Source organism: Acomys russatus, chromosome 19 (genome assembly GCF_903995435.1).
Source record: "Acomys russatus chromosome 19, mAcoRus1.1, whole genome shotgun sequence".
In the NCBI taxonomy this organism is placed as follows: Eukaryota; Metazoa; Chordata; class Mammalia; order Rodentia; family Muridae; genus Acomys; species Acomys russatus.
Window position 1 is genome coordinate 28,360,984 of NC_067155.1, and position 20,085 is coordinate 28,381,068.

The 20,085-nt window shown below is 44.1% G+C and overlaps 1 protein-coding gene across 6 annotated transcripts in view; it reads left to right on the top strand.

The window, feature by feature from the left end:
- Positions 1-20,085, top strand: part of Cdk8 (cyclin dependent kinase 8) — a 571,315-nt gene that overhangs the window by 523,221 nt on the left and 28,009 nt on the right. For 5 of the 6 annotated variants that reach the window (XM_051162889.1, XM_051162890.1, XM_051162891.1 and 2 more), the window contains exons 2-4: positions 5,701-5,776; positions 12,725-12,835; positions 16,213-16,353. In XM_051162889.1, coding sequence (XP_051018846.1) covers positions 5,701-5,776; positions 12,725-12,835; positions 16,213-16,353 — 328 coding nt within the window. The remainder of the gene's footprint in view (positions 1-5,700; positions 5,777-12,724; positions 12,836-16,212; positions 16,354-20,085) is intronic. The other variant, XM_051162894.1, reaches the window with a different exon arrangement.

Genomic DNA, 20,085 nt, shown 5'->3' on the forward strand with positions numbered 1-20,085 from the left:
AGGGTTCTTGGAGAGCCACGGAACAGAAGCCTGAAAAGTTTTGAAATTAGTAAAGGTATCAGCAGCAGCAACGGGGTAGATCAACTCTATGACAGGGAGGGCCAGGCTCAAAAAAGGCATTTTATCTTCTTCTGCCACGGCCCTTCTTTATGCGTGCTGTCCTCAGAAGGTGCTGCCCGCACCTGGGGTGGGTCTTTCCATATCAGTTAAGGCAGGACAGCTCCAACTTAGAGCATGCTGATTGTGGCGATTTGATGTGAAAATCAACTATCACATTTGCTGCCCTATGACCCATTATAGTACTAATGGAAACACAGGAGAGATAAAGTTAGAGGCTATTACATGAAGGAGGCTCCTTGCTGAATGTGTTTTCTTCAATGAGTAACAAAGACTGTACAGTGCAAATAACCCTGGAGTTTAGAAACCTTTCAACCAGACTGCAGAGATGCCTCAGTGGTTAAGAGTTTTTACTGTTCTTGCAGAGGACCTGAGTTCAGCTTCCAGAGCCCACGTCAGGCAGGGCTGCCTGTAACCACCTCCGTGTGGCATATGAGTATACATACATGTAACAGAATAAAAGACCTCGAAACCAAGTCAGTAGAAGCCTCATTAGTTCTGTGTATTCTGACTTTCTCAGAAGTGGGTGGTGGTTATTGGTCCCTGTGTCATGAGACTTTTGGTCTCTGATTCCCATGAAGTAACGCCAGAACTTTTACCAAGGTCAGATCTCATGTATGAGTAGCTGGAAAGTTTTATGATAATTAGGTAAGTTCAGAGAAGGAAGGTGATGAATCGTCATTTTAAATTGGAAAAGTCTGTCCTCAGCAAAGGCTTGGGTATGGAGGATTTAGTTTAACCCTTTAGTACCCGCCCATTATGGGACTGGGACGATGGCAAGCTTCTGCCTCTACTGCTCAGTGACTCTCTGCTCAGACCTCTTAGTTACATGCACTGGGGCTTACGCCTCCTCAGGTTGCCTTGTGTCTTCTCTGAGCTAAGGTTGGAAAGTGTAAAGTGAGGGCTCACTTATTCCTATTTTCAGACAGTACCATCCACTGGAGTAGTGCCAGGAGCATCGATCTGCTCCAGGGCTTACTGAAAACATGGAGGGTGCTTGGGGCAGGGCTCCCCTAAGGAACTGCCCCCTTCCTGAAGGGAGAGCTCATCAAAGAAGAGCATCAGGAAATGCATGCAGCCTGCATGCACCTTCAGGAGGTGGTACAGATGAGATAATGTGTGCAGCTCAGGTTGGTGGCTTGTAGCCTGTGACCTCAGCCTAGGGCCAGAGGTGTTCTGAGACTGAGGCCAGTCTGGGCCCCACACTTCTAGTTCAGTGTGGACAACAAGGAAGCCTGTCTGTACAGACACAAACAGAAGTGTTGGGCTTGGGGTCTACAAGATAACGAGGCTGCAGAGGCAGAGGTGCATCTGTTTACGGTCCAGATCCTGAGTGAGTCTGCCTCCCCACTCTGCCCCTTCCCGTTGTCTGTGTCATCTTCCTGTGAGCTTCTGTTTCCAGAACTCTGGGCAGGTGTTTGGATTCACTTTTAACAAATCTGCAATCGTCAGTAGACCGTCTTCCCTAGGGGCAGAGTTGCAGAAAAGAAGCTGTAACTACAAATACTGACTTAATGAGAACTTCGTGGCATGGAGAGGCTGCAATATTACAAGACAAAAGCAAAAGTTGTCTTAGGCTACCTTTAGCCCTCTGCCCCAGCCATTTATGGTCCACCTCACAGATCCTCGCTTCTCCTAACCTAAGAATGTCTTGAGACAGCATAGATTCCCCAGCTTTGTAGTCATGTTCCCAACTTTATTTATTTATTTATTTATGTTTTTTTGAGACAGGGTTTCTCTGTGTAGCCCTGGCTGTCCTGGACTCACTTTGTAGACCAGGCTGGCCTTGAACTCACAGAGATCCGCCTGCCTCTGCCTCCTGAGTGCGAGTGCTGGGATTAAAGGATTGTGCCACTGTATCAGCAACAATAATGTATTTTTAAAGTGCCTTGATGTATGGTTTACTTTGTTTTGTTGTATAAAACTGCATGGAACTGATATGGAGTTGGACCAACACATGGGTAAGGTGAGTATGTGTTCCCAGGACACAGTCACTTGTCTTTGGCTCCAGAATAAACTGTCTCTTCCCTTTTTTGAGGTGAGAGTTGTGTTTTTACCTCCATGCTCCCGTTGGGTTCAGAAAGTCAGACTTGATTTAAATAAGAACATATCCATAAACAATGTCCAAATTAGCTGTGGTCTGCTTGCTGAATAGGGAGACTTATTGGAGAGGACACTAGAGGGACATTTCACGTGGTGGTTTGGTTTGCACCATGGATCTCCCTTCCACAGTAAATTACCCAGCTACTTGATGATGTCACCAAGAATGAAGGACTGTCACTCTGTTAAGTCCTGGAGGGTGGGGAAGTGAGGGATTGTGGTAGACATGTCCTGAGGCTGTTCGCAGGGCCACTAAGCAGTTGGTTGGTGGTCACTGGTGGTTTCCTAGTGTTGTTATCCAGTCTTTACAAGGTTGTTCCTTGGTGTTTCAGTCTTTAGGCATTAGCATTAAAGGGACATGTAGGTCATCGTCAGGTCACCTTTCTTCATCACATGCTTCCTATATCTTCCTAGCTGGGGCTGAGTACTACTGTTGGTCCCAGTCTCTCTCCATGTATCTCTGTCAAGCAGCAGCCTGCTCTGTTTAGGATGAAGAGGGTGTTGAGAGCTGTGTGTGGAGTGGTGCATGCATGTGCATGGAGTGTCCTAGTGTCCTTGAAGTTGACGGGTCTCTAGATTTCTACACAGAACTTCAGTCTAGACCACATCTGAGGAAAGCCCTCAGTTTATGATCTCACACAGTTTAGAATCTGTCCAAGACTTACATAAATTTTACCTTTTTTGTAATATATGTACATATTTTATAGTAGTAAAGGACAGGCTATTGTATACATATTTTTTTGTATACATATTTTTTATGCATTCGTGGTGTACCTAACATTTTCTTAATTTTTGTAATGTTTCTAGGCTACATAGTTCATTTGCAATTTTTGACATTTTTATAAATATTAAGAAACTTGCATATTAATAGGCCCGCAGAGCTAAAACCCACGTTGTTCAAGGTTAGCTGTACTTAGAACACTATACTAGCGTTTCCTGACTGCTTGCATCATAGCAGTATTGAAACCAGTGAGTAAACCTTTTTACTCTGCTGTGTACCATTTATTTTAAAAGCGCGTAGATAGTGGGGCATGCTGGCATACACCTTTAATCTCAGCACTCAGGTGGCAGAGGCAGGTGGATTTCTGAGTTTGAGTTCTCAGGCCAGCCAAGGCTGCTAAGTCAGATCCGGTTTCAGGGAGTCTCAGTTGAGGGATCGCCTGTATGAGCTTGATACATGGCCAAGGCTGCAAGGCTGTCCTAATGCAACATAGGAGGGCCCAGCCCTCCGCACGGCAGTGCCATTCCCTGACAGGTGGCCCTGGGCTGAGGAGGGCTAGAGAGGCTCTGAAGACAAGGCTCAGCACTGCTGCTCTGACAGAGGACCTGAGTTCAGTTCCCAGCACTCATGGCACCCTTACGTCGCCACCCTCTGGCCTCCTTGGGCACCTGTGTATGTGTACGCACCCTCACACACACGCACACGTACATAGAAAAGAGAAGCCAGCTAAACATGAGCCTGTGAGTGAGCAGCACGGGTGATTCCCCATGGTCTCCACTCCGAATCCCTGCTGGCGTTTCTGCCGTGTCCTTGAAGCGGGAATAAACCTCTTCTTCCCTGTAAGTTGCTATTGGTCATGGAATTCGTCACCGCAGCCAAGGTGAAGGTAGAACAAGATGTCAAGGTAAACGAACGAGTCTTTGGCTGAGTTTAGTATATCCATGCTGTTCGTCCTTGGAGGGCTCAAGTCAGGAATGTTAGTCTTTCTGCCTTGGCCCGAGCAGAGTGTAGTGTTTACCATTTAATCAGTGGATACCCTGCGCATAAATGTGTCTGGTGGACTTGGGTTAAAGTACAGTTATCCTTAATCTCTTCTTTACACAATGGAACCTGTGCAGCGTTCACTGTAAAGTCCATTGTAAAGTTATCATGTCGCAGGTTCCCCATGGGCAATAGCCATAACTTAAAAGAATAAAGCGCTAAGCAACCTTAACTGGCTTTCCAAGGGGCTGATTGATTCAGTCAGCCCCTCACTGTGCTCCCCTCTGCATTTTCTGTTATGGTGTGACCTTGCCTTCAGTTTAATAAAAATCATGAAAGTCATCAAAGATATTCCTCAACTTTTCTGTTCCTTGATCTTTTTTTGGGATCCTCAGTAATATCCAGGAAAGTAAAAGGTATCTGAGTCGTCAATGTCTGCTGCTCCGTTCCCCTAGTTAGGTGATTGTTCTGAGAAGCTTTTGCTCGGGTCTCCCCTCTCAGTAACCCTGGAGTATGTCTTGGATTTATGCTTGGCCTGTGGTAGCACTCGCATTGTGTTACAGTACACCAGTTACGTAAGAGTGGATACATGGAAACTCTGAAGGAGAAAACCGTCATGTAGCCCCCGTTTTCAGTGTAGTTCTTGATACATATATGTAGAAGTAGGTGCTAAGAGAATTGTCTCTGGAAGGCACTCGAGTGTGACCTGAATTCATTATCAGAATATGATGATAGCATTTCGTTTTTTAAATTACAATCATTTTGTTCACTAGTGACTTATCTTCTCTGAGGCATTGACATCCAAACTGGTTTTAGAAACTACCTTAGTCAGCTTTCTATTCCTGGAACAAAACACCATTACCATCGAGCAAGTTGGGAAGAAACGGTTTTATCTGGCTTACACTTAATATTGCTGTTCATCATCTATGGAAGTCAGGACAGGAACTCAAAACAGAGCAGGAACCTGAAGGCAGGAGTGACGCAGAGGCCATGGAGGGTGCTGCTTACTCGCCCACTCTCCATGACTTGCTCAGCCTGCTTTCTTATAGAACCCAAGACCCACAATGGGTGGGCCCACCTCCATCAGTCACTAATGAAGGAAATGCTTTACAGCATGGTCTTATGATGGCATGTTTGAAGTTAAGGTTCCCTCAGCTCAGATAACTCACTTGTGTGTCAAGTTGACGTAAAGCCTAGCCAACACAGAAACCAAACTTTATTTCATAGTTAGAAGAAAACTTGTTCCTACAGTCCAGAGCACCATGGACCCTGCGTCCTCCACAAGAACTTGGAATTGCCAGGCAGTGGTGGCGCACACTTTTAATCCCAGCACTTGGGAGGCAGAAGCAGGTGGATCACTGAGTTCGAGGCCAGCCTGGTCTACAAAGCAAGTTCAGGACAACCAAGACAACAGAGAAACCCTGTCTCAAAAAACCAAAAAAAAAAAAAAAAGGGAGTGGGGCGGAACGTGGAGTCCTGAACAAGGCTGCACATTCTAGTGGTGTTAACACCCTCCTCAGATAATCACCTTGACCTGCCTATACTTGATGATTTTCCTGTCTGACACTGGTATTAAACACACACATTTGCCTTATTTATTTTTGGTTTTTCGAGACAGCCTGTAGACCAGGCTGGCCTTGAACTCACAGCGATCTGCCTGCTGCTGAGATGAAAAGTGTGCACCACCATGGCCAGCTTCAATTTTGTTTTTATATAGTACTTTATTAAAGTGCATACAAACATAGAGATACCTGTATACTAAAATAACTTTGTTTTTACAGGAAGGACGATAAAGACTATGCTTTAAAACAAATAGAAGGAACTGGAATCTCCATGTCGGCATGCAGAGAAATAGCAGTAAGTGAAGTTCTTGTTCCTGCCGTATCAGCTGACTCAGGAGTGCCAACTGTGTGGGTCTCTGCTGTGGGCGTCAGCACGGGTGCCGAAGGCCGATCAATCCTTCTCATTATAAGTGTTTACAGAAAATGCCTTTTTTAACAAAAGGAGGAGTGAAGGTGGCATGTAGTTCTTGTAATGTATACATTTAATTACTTGGGATAAATGTCACTAATTCTTGGATCTCATGTTGTTATTTCATTCTGGTCAATGACAATCAGTTATTAGTGTCTTTATGTATGCCACTTACAGATGAGATTCTGTTCAGTTTTCTTTTGAAAGCACAGCTTTCTATATTGTAACTAGAGCCCCCTACTCTAAGGAAGTATTCTTATGCTAATACATTGCTAATAATTATGCATGTCTGAACATTGCATCCTTGAGTTTCTACATTTATAAACGGTGACTCTGAGCTGTTGAGGTGGCTCTAGACCTGAGTTCAGTCCCCAAGCCTGTGTGGCGAAGTGAGAAGACCAACGTCCATAGGTGTGCTCCGACCTTCATGGTGTGTACTGCAGGCTCCACAGCAGCACTAGGTGTGCTCCGACCTTCATGGCGTGTACCACAGGCTCAACCTCTGTTGCTGCTTTAGTCCTCCTGTCTGTATATAAATATGGTGTGTACAATCTAGAAGCACCAATTCATGGTAATGTGTCTTCAAAGGACAGCCATTTGCTGACAGGACATTAAAGTAGGAAAAGTGAAGATTCACAAATTTGGGTCTTCAGGTTTGAGTATTTTATTCTGCTGGCGAAAGAGAGTCATAAATCTTAACAGTACATGTTAGTGAGCCTGGTATCATGATAGAAGTGTAAGGAAAACGGACAGAGTGCTTGGGAGCTGGCAAGGGGTGGAGGACATGCGAGAACTACCTCCACGGGCTCTGCAGCTGCCGGCCTAGCCATTTAGTTAGAGCAACGGCAACAGCCTGAATGATTTTGGATGGGCTGCCACACCTAGCACTGGGAGGAGCTTAATTCACTCAAATGTGGTTGATCCATTAAATTGACTTTTTAGAAATATATATATATATATATATATATTCATGAGTAGTATTTTATTACAGTAACAATCTAATTTTCACACAATTATATATTTTAAGAAATACATCTTGAGTGTCATAAACATAACATTTCAAATATGAAATTGAGTTATGTTAGTAAACAAAAGATTAGTTTCGGACTATTTAATTTGACCTTTAATTGCCTATCCAGAGTCCAAAGGATGTAGTCAAATGCTAGAGACTTTAGATTATACCTCCTCCCCACCCTTGGTTTTTTGAGACAGGGTTTCTCTGTGTAGCCCTGGCTGTCCTGGAGGAGTTGCTTTGTGTATACCAGGCTGGCCTCGAACTCACAGCGATCTGCCTGCCTCTGCCTCCCCAGTGCTGGGATTAAAGGCGTGCGCCACCACACCTGCTTTTAAATTATATTCCTTAATAAAACTAAAAATGAGTAGGTGTCTCTGTGACTTTTTAAATACATTCTTAGTTTTGGTTAATCCTTCCCTCTACATCCTGCCACTGTGGATGGCAGTAGATGATGGTGCAGACCAGCCCAAAGGGCTTTTCCCAAAAGTGTACAATGCCACATCACCACAGAGCACTAAGGGGCTCCAGTGGCCACAGACCCCTGGGACAGCCCTCAACACTCCAGCGAGAGACCTAGAAATGGCAGGAACCATATGCAAGCTCCAAACGGTGCTAACCTCAAAATTCTGCCTCCTGAATGTTAGGACTTTGTATCCCCATGCCTAACTACAAAATGTTTTTATAGATAAACTTGACTGGATTTTGGATCAAAGGTGATCGCTCACCTTTACCTCTATCTCAATAACTTTAAATGCATTTACACATGAAGAAATAGCAAAGTGTTCACTTAATTTACCTATCAAGGTATTCTACTTTTTACCTTGAGCAGGAAGATTTAGTTATAATGCTGTCTATTTACAACTGTTTCCGTTCATGGCTGTTTTCTCTGTTTGGGATAGCAAATCTTCATCAATCCACAGGCTCAAGGACTGTAGGTATAGTCTGCTGTCTGTACCGCTGACGTTCAGTCTGCCACTCCTACCAGATTTGCAGACTTACTGCTGTGCATGGTAAAGTCACTCCTAGCTTGACCTCCGGCTGTTTAAGGCCCTTTGTGGTATTATGTGTCTTTTGTTTATTTTTTGAGTTAGCTAGTCAATTTGAATTTTTAAAGAGTGCTGCATGGGGGGTGTGGGGGGGGGACAACGCACCTTTAATCCCAGCACTTGGGAGGCAGAGGCAGGTGGATCTCTATGAGTTCAAGGCCAGCCTAGTCTACAGAGTGAGTTCAAGGACAGCCAAGCCAAGGTGTCACAGAGAAACCCTGTCTCAAAAGAGTGCCTTCTGGAATTAGGATTTGGATCAATAAGTCATAAATTGATTGAAAAAATTTCTATTTTAATAATTGTGATTTTTTTTTTTTTCCGAGACAGAGTTTCTCTGTGTAGCCTTGGCTGTCCTGGACTCACTTTGTAGACCAGGCTGGCCTCAAACTCACAGAGATCCTCCTGCCTCTGCCTCCCGAGTGCTGGGATGAAAGTGTGCGCCACCACCACCTGGCCAATAATTGTGATTTTAAAGTTAATAGAAAGGCATACTTTGCACATTGTAAGCTTTCTTTCAATATTTTATTTTTACAAACTTTAGTGTAAAGACAGCATACCTCTGTAAATTTCATCCTTTATGAATCAATTTTAAAAACATGAAATAGGTTTTTAAGTGTGTCCTTTTGTTTTGTTTTTTCAAGGCAGGGTCTCTCTGTGTAGCCTTGGCTGTCCTGGACTCACTTTGTAGACCAGGCTGGTCTTGAACTCAGAGATCTGCCTGCCTCTGCCTCCTGAGTGCAGGGATCACAGGTGTGCGCCACTGCCTAGTAAAATGGAATTGTTTTAAATGTCTCTCTCTCTGTATATAGAATATAGCCTTTTCTGCTATTTTCTAAAATAGAATTCTTCATTATATTTAAGTTGTATATCCTGAGGGATTTTTGGTGGCTCCTTGAGGCGTTGTAGGAGGATAGTTTCTTTCTTTCATCTTCCTGCTTCCCCTTTGCCATCCTGAAGTGCAGGCCAGACTCTCGCAGAGCTGCGCGAGGCCTGGAGTCAGGCCTTCCCCTCTCAGCCATCTGGAGGGAGGTGTTTGCAGTTTCACCGTTGGCTGTGATGTCAGGTCTGGGCTCTAATCGCTGTCATCCTCTGAAAACAGCCTTCCAGAGGAGTTCTTCACTGTCACACTGTTTCGTCACTAGCTTTCTTCTGTCTACACCTAAGGCACCATGTAGTTTTCCCCTGTTAAATTGACAGATTACATTAATTTCCTAGAATTAGTTTCCTGAGATAGCTGGTGTTCACTTTGCTTATACGTTAGTGGTTTGACAGACACCTACGTCATCCGGGATTTTTACATCTGAGTTTGACGGGTGCTGACTTTCCTCTCTTTCACGTGTTTCAGTCAGGTTGTGAATCTGATGTTGCTATAACCTTACTTATAAAAGTAATGTTTTTATCCACCGTGTGTTTTCTGATACTAGCACACGGTTGGTATTTTCCTGGTCACATCTTGCTTTTGCCCCATGAGCGCTTGCCTCCCGTCTCCTCTTATCTCTTGTCTTCTGCTTGGGGCTTGTGCTTCTCCATTTTGCTAAATGGAGCCTTGTTCGTCGGCTTGGAAGCTATCCTTGCCCACTGTAGGTGTTTACAGTTGTAAATTCCTCCATCCTGTGTTTTACTTTCATGCCAAAAGTTTGTGGGTTTCTTTTTATTTATTTTATTGTAGTACAAAGTATTTCAGTTTAATTTTTTAATCCATTAATTATTTTGAAATCAGCTTAATTGATGAGGCTTTTCTGGCTGTGTTGTCGTTGATGATTGCAATTTATTTTCATTGCGCTGAGAGAAAACGACTGTTTTAGAAGTACATACTGAAATACTTTTTGGTGAAATGCTGTAATATCTGGAATTTAATTAAAAATAAGTGAAGAGGTGGAGAGAGGAACGACCTGAGTATAGATAATATGCTGTGGGCACGGGCTGAGCTCAGGGAGGCCACGTGACAAGGCTTAGGAAGGAAATGGAGCCCATCTTGGTTCCCTGGCCCCTGCCTCCTCCTAACCCTTCAGTGCCCTCTCTCACTCCTGCTTTTAACTTGCTTACATGGTTTGGCTCTTTAATAATTACAAAAAAAAAAAAAATTGTTAGAGGATTCCTGTTGTTCACGTTCATCTGCTGCCACCCTGCCTGGGCTGCACTGTGGCACCTCAGCGTGGCCTCGATGTGCCACAGCGCTCCTCAGGAAGCAGCCATAGCCGGGAGGAGGGTACCTTGAAGTTCTTTCAAAACCAGGACTTTATTTTCCTCTCATTTTGCTTTGTCACATTCCTTTCCAAATGTTCCCATGGGTTGGAATCTCTTGGGCTTAGTGTTGTGGCCACCTGTGCAGCAGGTATGGAGCCTGCCAGTGGTCCCAGGTGTCTGAGAGATGGCCGGGCCATCTGAGCGCTGCTTTCACAGCCCCCCCCCCCCCCCCCCGGCGCTGCTCTAGCCCCGTGTCTCTGTTTTCCTCAGTGCCTAAGACATGACTTAATGAAAGATGCTTCAGTTTAACTATCACCATACTTAAGATGCGCATTTAGAACTCGGTTTTGCTTTTAGGAATCATTGATGTGCGGATACAATCTCAAGTTTGGGAGATGTTTTAGTTGGTAACACACTTGCCTTGCAGTCATGAAGACCTTTGTTCAGACCTTGGGGTCCAAGTCGAAATACCTGCCATGGTCGTAGCAGGGCATGCTTGCCCTCCCAGTGCTCAGGAAGTAAAGACAGGATGTTCCCTGGGCCCTGTCTGCTGTCCAGCTTAGCGTAATTGGTGAGCTTCAAGCCAGTGAGAGACCATGTGTCAGAAGAGATGGGCACCATGCCTAAGGATAGCACTAGGGGTTGTCCTTTGGCCAGTGCACACATACGTACCCCACATGCACATGAATGCACATTCACAAATGTATAATTCTTTAAGAAAGCACTATTGCTTGGGGTATGGTGGCACACTTCCAATCCCAGCATTCAGGAGACAGAGGCAAGTAGATCGCTGTGAGTTTGAGGCCAGCCTGGTCTACAGAGTGAGTCCAGGACAGCCAAGGCTACACAGAGAAACCCTGTCCCGGAAAAACAAAAAAACAAAACAAAAATAAAATAAAACAAACAACAAAACAAAAAAAGCTCTGTCATTTTGGAAATATTAAAAGTTTTCTTACCTAGTTCCTTCCTCACTACTCTGAGTAGCATATATTGACATGGCATGTTTTTAACTATTATTACTATTTTTTGTACTGTACAATTTTAAATTAAATACGATATGTAACAAGGTTTATGGTGAATGATATATATTCACACATATACTCAGGAAATTAAAAAAATTTCCCCCACTGGTAAAAGTGGAAAAATGAGTGGTTTCTATGAACAAAGCTGGTATGCCTACATTCATCCCTTTATTTTGTGAAGATTAGCCAGTTCTTCAAAAATGAAAAAAATAAGGTCCGCGAAAGGCCAGTTCAGTCCCTGGGATCCAGCTGCCCCTCTGACCAGCTCTGGAAACACTGGTGTGCCTGCCATGGCTGCCTTAATAAGTGTGTTCTTGATGATGACACTTTTAACTTAGGGTGGCTTTGTCAGCATGTAAGTCTGTTGTGAGACGAATAATCGCTACACAGTGGATGCTTTCACCTATAAAAAAGGGGAAAATACATGCTACAACATGGGATGGACCTTGAAGATAAAACTGAGTGAATGTGTCAGACAGGAAAGGGCAAGTGTGAGGCTGGGTAGATAAAGAGCTTACAGGGTCCCATGTGTGATCCCTTGAACCTACAAGAAAAGCTAGGCATGGTGGTCTATATTGGTGCTTGTAATCCCAGTACAGAGGAGGGGGGCCACAAATTCCAGGCCAATGAGCAATCCTGCCTCAAGAAGGAAGGATGGGGGGGGGGGGGAGAAGTAAAAAGAAGAAGAAAGGAAAGGGCTGGAGAGATGGTCAGTGGTTAAGCACTTGCTTTTCTGGAGGTCCTGATCTCAGGTGGCTTGTAACTCCAGCTCCAGGGGACCTGGCACCCACTTCTTATATATGTAGCAGACAAGGACACAGGTGCTTTCACATGGATGGCCCCTCAGGAGTGGTACCCAAAGCTGTCTGTCCTTCCTCTAGCCAGCTCCTCAGCCCTGGGATTACAGGTCCATGCCTGTCAACACAGACGAGAAGAACACAGAGTCTTAAGGATAGGTGGTAGAGTTGGGTCATTGATAGATGGATTTTTCTGGAATGTTGAAAAAAAATTTAAATAGTAGTGATGGCTCTACAACATTTATATTTAATATCACCAATTTGTGGATTTAAAAATGGCTAAATTATAATTTTGAGAAAAAGTTAAAATCAGCAATCGAGCAACAAATGACAGATTGACTGTGACTCCCTTTTCAGAACCTTTTTCCCTGTAGGTTTTGATGTCACACAGCACCTGTGTAGCAATCGTTATGTGGATGTTTATTGACTGCTCCTATCAGTGGCATTGGCTTTGTGTTGGCTTCACATTGCAGCTTGCGTGGGTGGTTGGGTGGTGTCTGAGATGGAGCCCTGCTTTGTTGCCCAAGCTGGCTGTGGACCCCTAGCATCAAGTCATCTTTCTCTTTCAGCATTTGTAACCTGAGACCTTTGTTCACTTCCTTCCTAGCAGCCAGGTAGAAATGGCTGCATGGTGGTAGCAGGACATGCTATGTGCTGCCGCCCCAAATTTGACGGTGGTGGTGGTGGGCTTGCTGTGGTCGTTGTTTTGGTTGTTTGCTCATATTGCTTTTGTGTTAATTTTTGAATGGATCTCCTTTGTTTTGTAGTTACTCCGAGAGCTTAAGCACCCAAACGTCATCTCTCTTCAGAAGGTGTTTCTGTCTCATGCTGATCGGAAAGTATGGCTTCTCTTTGACTATGCTGAACATGACCTCTGGGTAAGGTGCACTGCTGGGAGACAGCGCCGTTGTGTCAGTCGGGCTCCAGAGTGACCGACAGTTTCCACCGCACCAGACATCACCGCACAGAGTAGTGGCCGCTGTGTGGCCAACATGGAAGCGTTTGCTTTGTTACCGTCCCAGAGTGCTAGGAAGCCAAGTGCTTCAGAGTTTTGATTTTTCAGATATGGGGGCACCTGTTTGCATATATTTAGTGAGACATCTTGGAGACTGACCTCATATCTACCCTGAAATTGACTTAGGTTTTAGTTTCCTGTTTACCTCATACATATAACCTGAAGGAGATTTCATGCAGTGTTTATTAACAGTCTTGTGTGTGAAACAGTTTCACTGTGTGGATTCCTGACAGCTCTCAGAAAGTTCGAGATTTTGAAGCATTTTGGGTTTCAGACTAGGGAGATCCTGGCAGTGCTTCTTCCTGACCCTGGCGTTCTGACCTTTGATGGTAAAGAAGTAGAAGTAGCACGGACACTTCCAGAAGGTTCTTTCCTGACTAGAATGTTGTTTTAAAAGGTGATCTTTTTCGCCGTAAGGGTTTAAAATGAAGTAGCACTTCCTGGGTGAGCGTGCTATACAAGGGTCGACAGGTCAGTCACTGTTCCCCCGTCCTTTGTGCTGGGGAGTCTCCTAATACTCCTGAAGCTCTTAGCAGTTGTGTGAGCTAAGAGTGAGACCCTGACTACGATTTCTTAGTCAGTCACAGTGGTGTTTAGTGTATTTCCTTCTCACTGGCAAGAATGTTTTACTATTAGAACTGCCATGTTTTTGCCTAGGAAACGATCACTGCTGATGAGAGCCCAGCTACAAAACGTGATGAGTGTCAACACAGACTGCAATGTGTCTTGGGGTTTGTTTTTTAGGTTTGTCTACCTTATAGCACTTTTACATATTGGGACACAAATTCTATAGTAAAAGATTTCTCAAATGAGTGATTATAATTTACTGGGTTAGTCCATACTGTGAAAGACATATTACATTGATAAGAACATAAATGCATCTTGTCTTAAGTAGACAAAATAAAAACATTGGCCCATTATCCATGTGCGTACAGCTAACCTTAATTGAATTCAGTGGGTCACACACACACACACACAGAAACAGGAGGGCACTGTCTAATGACGTGCAAGGTCGTGTATTTGGTATGACTCCAACAGGCTGCTTATAATATTTAATTTTACATATAAGCTATGTTGCATATAATATGCATAAGTAATTTATCACTGCCTTTATCATCATTTGACTAGTTCTTAGTGAAGGCAAATGAATCTTTTTAACATGACTTGAAAAACAGGACAGTTTAGTTCCCTAAAACCTAAAACTTTATTTTTTCCTATTTTTAATTGAAATATTATATGCGGATTGGCTGACAGAAGGCAGCAAAAGTTATAATTCAGGGTTGTTTGGAAGGGGCTGGAGAGATGGCTCAGAGGTTAAGAGCACTGGCTGCTCTTCCAGAGGTCCTGAGTTCATTTTCCAGTTCACAACCATGTATAACGAGATCTGGTGCCCTGGTCTGTCATTCAGGTGCACACGCAGACACAACACTATATACGTAATAAATAAATAAATCTTTTAAAAAATTGGTGAGATTTGTAGCCTGTGCATTGTGTTTTTTATTTGTAGCCTTGAAATACAAATATGTGGGGTTCATGCCACAGGGTTTTATTTGTTTATTTTTAGTTTTAAAATACTAGCTTTTTGTTTTTGTTTTGTTTTATTTGGTTTGGTTTGGTTTGGATTTTGTTGTTGTTTTGTTTTTAAAGAAAAGACCAAGATAGTATTTAAAGCAAGATCTAAAGTAACACACTTTTAATTATCTTACCTCCTCTACTTGGTTTCTATTCTGGGAAGCTTGAAGCTTTCAGTTCTTTAATGCATTCTACCTAAGCCTATTTTTATTACATTGGAAGAGCCAGTGGATTTTCTGCTTAGTATCACAGACTTGATTGCCGTCACATTTTAGGATAGATGATTCACACTCTAAATTACTAAGTAATACCTAAGGTAAAAGACTGGGAAGAGCCCTAAGGTAGCCAGATACAGCTAGCTGCCATCTGTGAGTCTGCTTGCCCTCCCGCTGCAGACGCCTAGCTGCGTTCCCCCTGGGGAAGCATAGCTCCCGGCTCACAGCTTGCTAGTTACTCCCTCCCCGTGTGCTGTGTGACATCAGCTAGGAGATCAGATCTTGACCTGAGTGTTCGCATCACACTTGTACTCCCGTCCTTGTTGTTTTTAACCACAAGACTCAGTGATGAAGAGCTGTGCAGCGCGTGCTAGAGATGAGTGTCTCGGTGTAGGAGACATGCTGCCCGAGGTTTCCCTCCAGTGTGAGGGTGTTCTACAGAAAGCAGAGACGCTCATGGAGAGCCTGAGACACGAGAAAGGAAGGAACTGTTCCGTGCACATTTATTTCCTAAGTGTTTTAATTTATAAAGTTGTACTTTATTCTCTCTGGTTGTGTAGTCACTTGTACAGAGAAAGCTTTGCAGGGTACCAGGCAGGCTTTTCCTCATCTGAATCCTTAAGTATACCCAGCTTGAGCTGATGCCAGCTTGTTGTCCTCGATTTAGTTTCGGTATGTTGGGTGTGTTTTACTGAAACATATCCCTGATTGTTCTTTATAACCCACAAGAGTCAGAAAGTGTTACTACACCTGTACTGTGTCTGCCTGTCAGGATTTTGCTTTTTTCCCCCTTTTATTTAATCTTTACAGAATAAAAAAAAATTGTTCTGTCCTTAGAAATTCCTTCCAGTTAAACCTATCTGTAGTACCCCAGATATAGTTAACTTTAATTATATTTTAAAATGAGGAGCACTGTGGTCCCTGCCTCTCTCTTCATTTTCTGAGATGCCATCACAGGCCTTCAAAGTGTCACTTGTACTTCCTGTTTACTCAGGTAATTAATTTTATTCCTTTTCAAGTCTCTGATGGAGTTGAGGACCAAATAGGTTAGTTTCACAATTAAGCTTAGTTGTTTAGGGTTTGAGCTGCTTTTAGGTTTAGAAAGATGTTTTAAGTTGATGGAGTTGAGATAGGATAGATACTGATTTACTGATTCAGAATTTAGACTCACCAAGATAGGAAAATGTTTTCTTCAAGGTTGCCAAATACAAACACTGTGAATGTAACATTAATATAATTCCTGATTGTTGCTTTGCATAGTTTATTTTATATATGTGTAATACAATGTATAAGTAAAAAAGAAAAAAAGTGGCGCTTGCCCTTGGTCGTGAGGGACATGCTTACTGTGCATGTTGGTGGGTCTGCTGTGCTGCGGGGTTGTCAGGGCCCTGGGCACCTCACACTGCCTTCCCCTCTTCTTTGTAAAGCCTCTCGTGGTATCTCTTTCTTCCAGCATATAATTAAGTTTCACAGAGCTTCAAAAGCCAATAAGAAGCCAGTTCAGTTACCTCGGGGAATGGTGAAGTCGCTGCTGTACCAGATCTTGGATGGGATTCACTATCTTCACGCCAACTGGGTGTTGCACAGGGATTTGGTGAGTGATCCACAGCAGGGCTCAGCCACGGCCTGTGTTGGTAGTAGGCGCCTTTCCTTTTGTCTGCAGAAGACCATGCTGGAGGAGACCAGGCCTACAGCTCTTGGGATGGGGTGGGGTGGGGTGTGAGCTTGCTCCAGTCTCATGTGTGGACTGCCCTCGTGCCGTTGATTGGGTGCACCCTGCATTTCTGCTGTGAGGGGGCACTTACAGGACGTGGCAGTGAGCTGGCTCCTCTGTTGCTTTTTTCCCTTTTAGCTTAGACAGTGCTGCTTACTGGACTTCCTGCTGGCTGTCTCCATTAGACTACATGGGAGGCCCTGGGCCCTGCTGCTGCACCATTCCCTGCAGTGGAGTTATAGCCACACTTGGCTTTGAGTGGGCACTGGGCATCAGGTCCTCATGTGTGCAGCAGGACTTCACCCATGGAGCTGTTCCCCCAGCCTTCTAGTATAGTGTATATCCACTAAGTCTTTATAGGTTTAAATTACTTGGCTTGCCGGCCATGGTGGCACATACTTTTAATGCCAATACTCGGGAGGCAGAGGCAGATCGATCTCTGAGTTTGAGGCCAGGACAGCCAGGGCTACACAGAGATACCCTGAGGGGTGGTGATTACTTGGATTGCTTTCTTTTTGCATAAATAGGCTGTGCTTTTGTTTGTTTGTTTGTTTTTGGTTTTGGTTTTTTGAAGATTTATTTATTATGTATACAGTGCTCTGGCTGCAGGTACACCTGCAGGCCAGAAGAGGGCACCAGATCTCATGATAGATGGTTATGAGCCACCATGTGGCTGCTGGGAATTGAACTCAGGACCTCTGAAGGAGCAGTCAGTACCCTTAACCTCTGAGCCATGTCTCCAGCCCTGTTTTTGTTTTTTAAAGCTCTTTTCTTTGTAAAGGTGGTAACTGAAGTCAGCCTTACAGCAGCACTTTTGTTTTACACCACTGCAGGCACAGGGCAGCGGCTTAGTCTCTGAGCATGTGCTGCTGTGCTGGGATGTCCAGTTCAGTCTCTGTCTTGGGTGAGGGATTGCAGTCAGCTTCTGCCTTCCTGCAGCCTGCAGTAGTCCTGTCAGGAGTTTTGAACAGGAGTCATTTTGTCCTGGCGTTCACACCTACAGAGCCTTTAGAACCAGTAACAAGGTTGCTTGAGTTCTTTTCCTTGTGCAGTAGAATGGAAATATTGTACTTATAAACAGTGGGCTGACAGAACAAAAATAAGATACGTTTCTCTCTCTCTCTCTCTCTCTCTCTCTCTCTCTCTCTCTTTTTTTTTAATGAAGTTGAAGATACATTTCAGTCTCCAGAAGTAGTCTAATTAACAAAAACATTTCTGTCTGGTTTGGTTTTTTTGTTTGTTTGTTTGGTTTTTGTTTTTGTTTTTCCAAGTCGGGGTCTCTCTGTGTAGCCTTGGCTGTCCTGGACTCACTTTGTAGACCAGGCTGACCTCAAACACACAGCAATCCTCCTGCCTCTGCCTCCTGAGTGCTGGGATTAAAGGCATACGCCACCACACCTGGCTTCTGTCTGTTTTGTATCACCAGTTTTCATCATGACTTACAAAAGAATGAAAATTCATAGGAAGGTCATTTTTTTCAAAGAACCAACTATGCTGGAATAGTTCTACATTTTGTTTAGTTCTTGTTTGTTTTTTAATAATTTGCATTTAAACAGTACATATTTGTTTGGCAAATTTGGGCTGGCTTTCTTAATACATTTTTTGTTTGTTTGTTTGTTTTTTGTTTTTCAAGACAGGGTTTCTCTGTGTAGCCTTGGCCATCCTGGACTCACTTTGTAGACCAGGCTGGCCTCGAACTCACATCGATCCGCCTGCCTCTGCCTCCCGAGTGCTGGGATTAAAGGCGTGTCTTAATACATTTTTACTTGACTGCTTTGCAGTAGAATGAACAAAACAGTAATGAAGTAGTGGGAAGTCCAGTCTCCCCTTCGTCTTTTGGTGACACTCTTGTGATATGTAAACACACTCTGTGACTTGGGCTGGTGAAGAGTAGCTCTGTCAGAAGGTTCTGCTAGGGTCAGCGTAGGAAGCAATGACTGAGGCGACCAGAGCCCCTGAATAGAGGCAACAAAAATCCATCATCTGTAGATGCTGCCCACATAATAACAGTGAATACCAGAAGTTAATGATGATGTCACTGAGTGCTGGCAGTTGCTCAGAAGTGTTGGTGCAGCCTCTCCAATCACTCCATCATCCCTCTAGACACATCACACTGTCCAGAATGTTCTTCATATGGCAGCACCTCCTCTTTGGCTTCCTTACTTGGAATGACATGTCTCCGATGCTCTCTGTTGGCTGTGCCAGTGCTCTTTTTAGCATCTAGCCACCCTGTGTCTCCTGCACAGGTCTTAGAGCTGTGGTCTGCTTAGCTTGCCAGGCTGCCTTCAGGCTGGTCACTGTTCAGGTGCCAACCTCTCACACCTTGCTTTCTGAATGAAAGACTCCATTGAAAGTGCAAGTACTTGCTGTCAGCTAGAAGTTAAATTTTGGTTTTAATTTGGAATTTGTAATTTTTCAAAGTAACTACATTCAATGCTGATAAATGTGGTAATAAAATATTTAAGGTATTTACTCTCAGACTCTGTTCAGAAGCCACACAGCTTTAGGCTTCATATTCTAATGCATTACAGTCTCTGTGCCTTCGAAGTAAGGTGAATAGAAGGTGGTAGTGATGCCTGAAACACAAATCTGTGGAGTTTACTTGGTGGAATGTTCTGCCGTGCCACAGAAACAGCATGGCAAGGTGGATAACTGATGATGCACATGTCCTGAAAATACCTTTCTGATGGTAGCCAAGGATCTACTGAACTTCCTGTTTAATTAAATCAGAGTTATTATTAATACAAACACTGCTTTGAACATGCTTATGGTCCCAGTGTCCAAGAGGCAGAGGCAGAGGCAGAGGCAGGAGGGTCACAATTTTGAAGCCATCCTGGCTACATTTGATCTCAAAAATAAAAGTAGAGCCCTTCTCTTGTTGAAGGTAGAGGTGAGCATTGCGCTTTCCCAGCCAGGACTCGTGTGGTGAGTGAAGGGTGACAGTGTCACCATTGGTCATCACACAGCAAGGACAGTCGCTCAGATTTGTTGGGTAGGAAATACGGAATCCTTTGTGTGGAGCTCTGTGTGGGCTCCTGGTGAGGCGAGGGCGTCTGCATGGGTGTGTTTCCTTAGCGTCCTGTCATATGATGTGAATGGAAGCCAGAGCCTTACACGTGCCAGAGCTCTGGCCCTAGTATTAAGCTGCACTCCCTCTGGGATGTGCTCCGAGGAAGACGGTCTGATAGGAGGGAAACATGTGTAGTGTTATTCTGTGTAGTACCTTATGGACCTAGACCAACCCTTTTCATATGAGAACACTAAAGTCCCCAGTCGCTACAAAGTAGAAACTAAAGCAAAGCTGCTTGTGCCCTGCCCCTTCCTGTGCTGGGTGCTCGCGCACCCTCTGCTGCTGCCTGTCTCTTGGCAGTGAGGGTGTTTGTAGTTATTACAATCCTGGCTGTGCTGCTCCTGTCCGTGTTAGGCTTTCTCAGAGCAGCAGAGCACACGAGGTGTTAGTCTAGGATGTGGAGAGAGCGGTTTATTTCAGAAAATTGGTTCATGCATTGTAGTGGCCTAGTTGTCCCAAATCTGCAGGATCTGCTGCAAGCCAGGAAGATTTAGAATACAAATAGGACAGGGAAGCCCATGTGCTAGTGCTGCTTACAGCCA